The sequence below is a fragment of the Cicer arietinum genome, chromosome 6 (assembly GCF_000331145.2).
Source record: "Cicer arietinum cultivar CDC Frontier isolate Library 1 chromosome 6, Cicar.CDCFrontier_v2.0, whole genome shotgun sequence".
Taxonomy (NCBI): domain Eukaryota; kingdom Viridiplantae; phylum Streptophyta; class Magnoliopsida; order Fabales; family Fabaceae; genus Cicer; species Cicer arietinum.
Genome location: NC_021165.2, coordinates 9,979,381 through 9,987,417, shown reverse-complemented (window position 1 = coordinate 9,987,417; position 8,037 = coordinate 9,979,381). Strand labels below are relative to the sequence as shown.

The 8,037-nt window shown below is 28.1% G+C and overlaps 1 protein-coding gene across 1 annotated transcript; it reads left to right on the top strand.

Moving 5' to 3' along the window:
• Window positions 1–5,028: 5,028 nt before the first annotated feature.
• On the top strand, window positions 5,029–7,366 carry LOC101512857 (uncharacterized). Its single transcript, XM_004504287.4, has 2 exons — window positions 5,029–5,204; window positions 5,892–7,366. The coding sequence occupies exon 2, from the start codon at window positions 5,904–5,906 to the stop codon at window positions 7,197–7,199; it is 1,296 nt and encodes a 431-aa protein (XP_004504344.1). The 5' UTR covers window positions 5,029–5,204; window positions 5,892–5,903; the 3' UTR covers window positions 7,200–7,366.
• Window positions 7,367–8,037: the final 671 nt, after the last annotated feature.

The window sequence follows — 8,037 nt, the reverse complement described above, 5'->3', positions numbered from 1 at the left end:
AGATGATGGATGAATTTATGCAAAAAAAAAAAAAAAGAGAAAAGAATTACCATAGGTAAATATACTTAGGTTTTTGAAGCAACAATCAGAGGCAAAAAGCCCAAAGTTATAGAATGACACTCAGAGACAAAACTACAGAGGCAATGGTGAAAGAGCGTTCAGGGCACGCGTATTTGCCTTCAGTGACAAGATTCTCACATTAAACTACAATTCGTTACTCAAAATCCTGAAAGTTTCTAAATTTCTAACACAGCAATCATGCAATGATCAAACAAACAACATGCATGACATTTTAAAATCATTAGGGTGCAGTTTCAAAACGCCTATATGCTAAAAATTCCATTTTCCTCACTCTCTAAGTTCTTCTAACCCGTAATACCTCCAAAACAGTTTATGACAAAAAGTAAAGAATTTCAGTGAATAACATCCCATAACCCTCATGTTAAAAGAAGTCAATGTAATAGAACTCACAATTTTATGAGATGGTTCATATTTTTTTTTGGGTTAGTTAGAATGGTTGTCTACTTCTTAGTGTTCTTCCTCTTCAGCTTTCCTTTTCCCCTGGTTGATGTTTTCGTCACCCGAACACGATTTGATGGTTTATTATGGGTTGAGAAGTAAAACCTTGCATGCAAGAAGTTAGAACAGATATGATGGGGTTAATTGAGCTAGTATTTTTGGAAAATTTGGAAGAGAATAAGAATTGGAGAATTTGAGAAGATGGTGAACAATGCACGAGTTGTATTCTTCAAAGCTAGTTATGGAAAAAATAGAATGAGAAAAATGTGTATTTTCCAACAATTTCCCGAAAAGCATAATAGTGAAGAAAATGAAAGAAATTCTCCATTTTGACCCTTGGACATTACTTATTTTACTTCTTTTGTCCCCTCCTATTTTAATTAAAATTTCCTGTTTCTAACTTAATCATGTTAATATTTAAAAATCTTTACTTTACTAGGTTCTTAATTAAATGGGTCATTAGAAATAAAGGATTGGAAGAGATAATGAATAATAACTGGGTGGTTTTTGATTGGCGTATTTTGAGAGAAGCTTGTGGCACGATAAATGAACGAAATAAACTTGAGAATGAGTTAACACACGTGAGTTTCTAAGAAGGAGAAAGATAATTGTGGCATGTCCTTCTTTTGACAATTAGACAATTTTAATATTACTACTTTCTCATTTTTACTCATTTCTACTTTAAACTTAAGTCAACTATTTGATTATGTGATTTGTAAGACAATCTTAATTTGTCTTCAATATTTGATTGATTTGATAGGGCACAACATTTTATATAAGTGAAACTAATTGTTAGTTGTTTAATTCTTATTTTAAAGTTTAATAAATACTTTTGGAAGAGAATATACATCGGTGACGACACAAACAAACAAATCTTCTAACAAAAATGAAATATTATAGAGTTTTTATGAAATTGTATCATACAATACATCACATAGCCGCAACAAATAAATAAAATATAAGTCGCGATTTTTTGATTTAATAGGCAATGTATTCGTTTTATCACATATATACAACTAAATTATGGGTTTTAATGCAACATTGAATATTCAAAAACTTGATAATAAAATACATTTATTAACTGAAAAATAATTTTTTCAAGATCGCTAAATATTTAATATTTTATATATATATTTTGTACTCAAAATGGCTACTTTAGGTAAATATCTCAATCATTTTATACGACGTCATACAATATCCTAAACCAAACAATAGTAAAAAAAAATGTTATGAATCATATGACTCTTCACTTTCTCTATCATTATATACATTTTGATTTTATTTATTTTATAAGCAAAATTTAATAAAGGAGCAGAAAGATACTCTAACCCTTCTACAAAATATGTGGTGTTAATTCTAAAAAATTTAAATAAATCTTGATATTAATTTGACATGGTTGGCTGTGAATTATTGTTGTCTTATAAGAATAATTTATAAAAACAAATTGATATTTTCTAATTCATAAGATTGGTGGCGATCAAGAATCAATATTTAGTAGGGAATATTTAGTCTTATTATAGCCCATGGGTTTGAACTCTTCTCATTTCTTTTATATTATTTTTTTTTTATATTTTTCTTTGAAAATTTATATTGCTATATTTTTTCATCAAAAAGCAAATGAAATGTAATTTGCTTTATAGAACATAAAAGTAATGTAAATAATTTTTTTAATATTTATATAGCAATCACAAGTCCATGATTTTTTGTTTGAATTGTGAATTTTAATTTGTGTGAAAGACCCTATTTAAATTTAATTCAATTGACAAATGTTGATATTGTTAGATTAAACTTCTTATTTCAAATTCGTATATGAGAATTCACATTTGTCTATCAGTTTTATGGTGGTACGTATTGTCCTTTTTACATAAAAAAAAAAAAAGAAATAAAATAATCACTTAGATTATTAGAATATATTGTATTTAACATAATATGCTAGATCAATATTCATTAAAATTATTAATAATTAATGTTTTAAATAATACTGCACTAAATGTTCAATGCTCGAGAGAAAATTTGAATTCTGATTTTAACAATATTGTACAAGACTTTGCTTACCTCTTGATTAATATCCAAATTATCAATGCTCCTTTTCCTTGAGAACCGGGTGGTTAAAATAAAAAATATAATATAATTTGTCCATTAAGGAGAATACTATTTAAATAAAACTAATATAATAAAAAAAGGGAAAAAAATAAAAAAATTTATGGATGATGATTAAATTAACTAAAAAATAGTATTTGCAATGTTAAGAGTTCACGATTCAATATATAAATTACGCGTGTCTTCATCTTATCCTTTGTTTACCTCACAAGAATTGATTTTTATTTTTGTAAGTTGGGTGGGTGTATGCCCTGTGTGTTGTTTTTGTATAGTGAGTCTAAAATAAATGTTACAATGATTTTATTCTAAAAAAAGTAAACTAGAACTAGTAAAAAAAATAAAAAAGAACGTTGAAGTTTTGGTAGAATTAAATTTGAATTAAGATCAAGACTTATATATAATATTAAATATATGTTATTGACTTGACGTGTTATATCATATATTCATTACTAAATTGAATTTTATGTAATTTTTTATTCATTACTAAATTGAATTTTATGTAACTTTTTATTGATATAAAATTTTGAAGCTTAAAGTCCTAGGTTTAATAGCTAAAATTGCATGTCTTAGATATACTATTGTTTTCATCCTCGCTATGGCTTTTGTGATTCAGCTTATCTCTCTTGAGTTTTCTACCCTTTCACAGTTGAGAATTCTTTTTGTTATATGAACAAAGTCTCTTGGTTTTCTTGTAAATTTTATGTCCTAGAGAGAGATATATTGAGTGAGACGTAAAACAGACTTTGAGGTAAAAAAATTATTTTAATTAAGTAAAAGAGCTATAGGTTGAATCATTTTACTAATATGTCAAGCCTTGTTTTTGAAGTAGAAAATAATAGTCTCATTTGTCTTAGGCCTTGGGCCTACTTAGAAATCAGAAATCATTTAAAAAAAATAATATTAAAACAATGATATCTATCAATATAATTAGAATCTAAAGGAGTTTACATCTCTCATTTACTATCCAACTATCCAAGAATCAAATTAAATAATTTAGAAATTCAAACAATCACTTATGTCACATCATATTGATAAAATGATAAAAGTTTAATTTATGAAAAATGTTATTTAAACACATCTTTAAACACATATACCGTATACGTATACAAACATAAAGACGTATACATATTTAAGGATATTTTAGTTATTTTAGTGATTTTCATTCTATTTCTCAGAAACCTTTTCTTTCTCTTTCTCTCTTTTCCATCTTCTCTGTTTCTCCATCTTGTTCTCCACCATTCTATCTTCTTCTCTTCTTCTCTATATTATTTTTTTCGTTTCTGTATTTTCGTCGTTGTCGATTGCATCCGATTGTTCTCCACCATTCTACTTAATAGTGTGTTCCGATATCATTCCTCTTAATTTATTTTTAGAATAATCCATTAATCAAATTAATCAATTTAAAGTAATCTACTAATTAATTGATAAATATTTATTAAAAAAGTATTTTTATAGAGGGACTAATATTCTTTAATTTAAGTGATTAATTTACTATTTAAAATTTTGAACAATTAAATTAATTAATCCTTACAATTTCAAGTATTAAAATACATATTTGCTCTTGTTTTTAGTACTACATAAAACTATCGTTACTTCATTCCCTTTCTTTTATGTTTGTTTAATTCTTTGTTGGGATGATTTATTTGTTGAAATAAAAATTCACAGATGGTTTCCTCCAAAAGGTATTAGGTCAAAAGATATTACTCTTTGGGATGTTAGAATTTATTATTTTTTATAAGATAAAATAAATTAAAAAAACTTTAATTAAGCAAACTTTTTTATCACTTAATTAAGGAAAACTAGAAAAAGATTAATAATATCGTTAATAAAAAACTTTAATTAAGTAAATTTTTTATCATGTAATTATCGATGTTCAAAGACTCATCACATGAAGCCATGTTTGTTGTTCTGCAACAAGTATGTTTGTTGTTTAATATTTATATAAGATTAAAATCATACATATTATAGTATTTTTTTTTTATAGACAAGTTATTATGATTACCATAAAAAATTTATCCAGAATTGTAAGTTGTTATGTTCAATCTATCGATATGGATATATTGCAAATATTTAAAAACTAAAAAAAGTCAATTATTGGCAAGTCATATATATTGTGATTGAAAAAAATATATTTTATAAAATTTAATTTATTTATAAAATATAAATATTGTTAGATTGAATATCATGTTCAATTTTGATATTTTGCAATTGTGCAGAAATTTTTTACCATTATATATATAGATAAATAAAAAAATTATTTCTTTATAAAATGATAAAATTGAAAGTTATTTTTCTAATAAACTTATAATTAATTATGATCATACAATATTTACATTTGATTTATTAATTAAGAGTTGATTTTATCGATTTTACTCTTTAAGAAGACCGAAATCACAAATTAGTGAAATTAATGTCAATTATTACATATTGGCCATAGATGACCGTTATAGGTCTATATGAAGACAACGTCATTACAAAGTCACCAAAAGCACAATCGATAACCAAATTCGATTTGAACGGGGAAGAAGCAGTGATCTTCATCGTCCTTCTTTACTTATAACAAACAAGTATCAACCCGTATAAAGGTAAGGTTTTCTTCTCTTCTTAACGTCGCTCCAAATATTGCTTACAAACTGTTCGACTTAATGTCTCTGTTATAAGTGAATGTTATTAAGAGGAATCGATCATCCATTTCTTTGAAACCCATTTTTGTTGGGTTTTACACTATAAATATTGTTTCTTTCAAGTGCCTAAAAGTTTTTCTCATGGATGTTTTTACACTACAAATTATAGTTAATGCAAACTTAGTTGGATGTACTTTTGACTCCGTTCTGTGCTTTCATGAACTAACATTGAACTTTTGTACTTGTTGTGTTAAAATGTGGATGCTGTGTAAATATTTAGTTGAAACTAGTAATTTAGTTGAAGCTAGTAAAGAACTTGTTCAATATTGGCGGGAAGCATATGTGAAATTCTGGCATGTGTCATTATTGGATACTTTGGGTACAATTTTCATGATTTGAATCTGATGTTTGCAGCCCCAGTTTCTATTTGATACACTGAAAGGGATGAATTCCTTGTTCTTGATATTTTAGGTGCTGCTGTATTTTTGAAATTCTTGCTGTTTATTATTTTGTCAATTTCGAATTTGAATGTTAACTAGAGTAGCAAAGCGATGGGAAAGAAGTGGTAAAAGTTTCTCTAAATATTTAGAATATATGTGGAATGGTAAAATTATGCATAAACTAACCTATATAGTTCTTGGGTTACAGGGTTTAACCCAGATGTGGCGCAGAGGCAGAGAAGGTTTCAGCGGTCTCCGCCGGTTATCAACATCAGTGCGACGGCGCTCGGAAGACGAAGGTGACTGGCTCTATGCCTCGGAGTGGTGGGGTTCTACTTCTGACGACGGCCAAACTGTTCTCCGATCAACTTCCGGCAAGGGAAACGGCGTTGTTTCAGTCGTTGCACATCCGTCCTCCAGACCCAGCAGAATGCAATGGTCAAAAATGGAAAGATGGTTACAGCAGAGGTGTGAGGAGGTGCATCCTGGATTTGGGGATGAAGGGAATCTGAGGGTGCTTGGATATCAATGGCGGGTGCTGCATTTCAATGATGTTACTCGCCAGAGCACGGCAAAAGTAATGGTTACTTGCTGCGAAAACAAGCCGGAGCTTGTTTATCTTATGCAGCAACCACATTGTTTGGCTGTTCCATATGTGAAGAGTATGGTATCTGCTGGGTTGAGTGCTATAGCCTCATGTAATTTTGATATTATTAGCAGATTGCAAGGAAAGAAAAATATGCGCATTTTATGCATCGGTCACGGTGGGGGAAGCTTACCATTGTTTTTGGCAAGTAAAATCCAAGGTGCCATTGTCCACATAGTTGAAATTGACCCCCTTGTTATCTCGGCCTCAATTCGCGCTATGGGGTTCCCAGCTTTTTCACTCATGACACGATCAGGTCACCGGGCTGTGTCAAAACCTGATATCATTAACGAAGTTATGTGGAAAGGCACCCATGAGAGGATTTGCCTTCATGAAGCAGATGCTGAGGAATTTATTACTAATAATACCAATCTATATGATATGATCTTTGTTGATGCTTATGATGGTGATGATATATTTCCCCACAAGTTATGGAACCCAGATTTTCCATTTCTAAAATCTCTCAAAAATCGGCTTCATCCCGAACATGGCACTGTTGTGGTGAACCTGCATTCTGACTCTGATGTATTGAACCATGATGGATCTACTCCAACTGTTTTTGAGCAAGTTTTGCCAATGGGAAAGTATGTCTCTAAAGTTTGCAGAGCATACAAGGACGTGCTTTTAGGAACTGGAAGCTCTTTTGAAGAGAAAAAAAGTTCTGGCATTGCTTTTACTGTTGCAGCTCCTTGGGTCTGTAATACGTCTCTAGTTGTGTGTAGAGGTTTTGCTAATGATAATAACCAATATACTAACCGGGATTTGGCTGTAAACACTCTCATATCCAAATCCCTTGAACTGGAACATGTTATGGACTTGCCATTCTCATGTTTGGATTACATCAAGGGAGGTTTTATTCTTGTTGACTAGTTTGTTTACCAGAATATCAATGTAATATGTTTTTCTTGTTATATACATACTACTAATATGTGGTAAAGAGAAACAGAAAACTTATATAGTTGTTGAGACACCAATGTTTTTCTATAGGTAAATGTTGATGGTTAGTATGGTAATTTTAGTTTTGCTTTTTTATTATCTATTACAATTTTTTAATTTTAAAGTTTTCTTATAGTTTTAAATTCTTGTTTTGAAGAGAAATTTGGGGTTTAGTGTTGGTTATTGCGTAAATATCTGATACATAGGATAAAATATAAGATATGATAATTGTATTATATTATGTCTTAATAGAGTGTTTTAATAAAATAAAAAAATTTCAACCTAATATTTGATGAGACTTCAGACCATGATAAGTTAATCTTAAAAATTTATCTTGTTTTTTTAGTTAAAAATTTGATTGTGAATTTAAGTTCATTTAAAAACTAATAAAATAAGATAAGAATAATAGTTTATTGATTCATCTTTATGAAATATAATTTAAAATATTAACTTTTAAAATCTTATAAAATATAAAATATATAAAATTACAAAAATATGAATATTTATTTAAATTTTTTAATATTAAATATAATTTTCTTCTAACAGTAGTTTTGTCATTTAGATAATTTATATATAGTAGTGTCAATTATTATTTTTTAGATATATAGTAGTTTGATTATTTACATAGAATTATTTATTTAGAAGTGATTTTTTTATTTAAAATTAATTTTTTTTAGTAATTCATCATATAAATACAAAGAACAATATTATAATATGTCAAATTTACGTCTTCATATATATATATATATATATATATATATATATATATATA

Excerpts from the sequence above, each read along its gene's own strand:
- LOC101512857 (XM_004504287.4), top strand. The coding sequence starts at position 5,904 with ATGTGGCGCAGAGGCAGAGAAGGTTTCAGCGGTCTCCGCCGGTTATCA.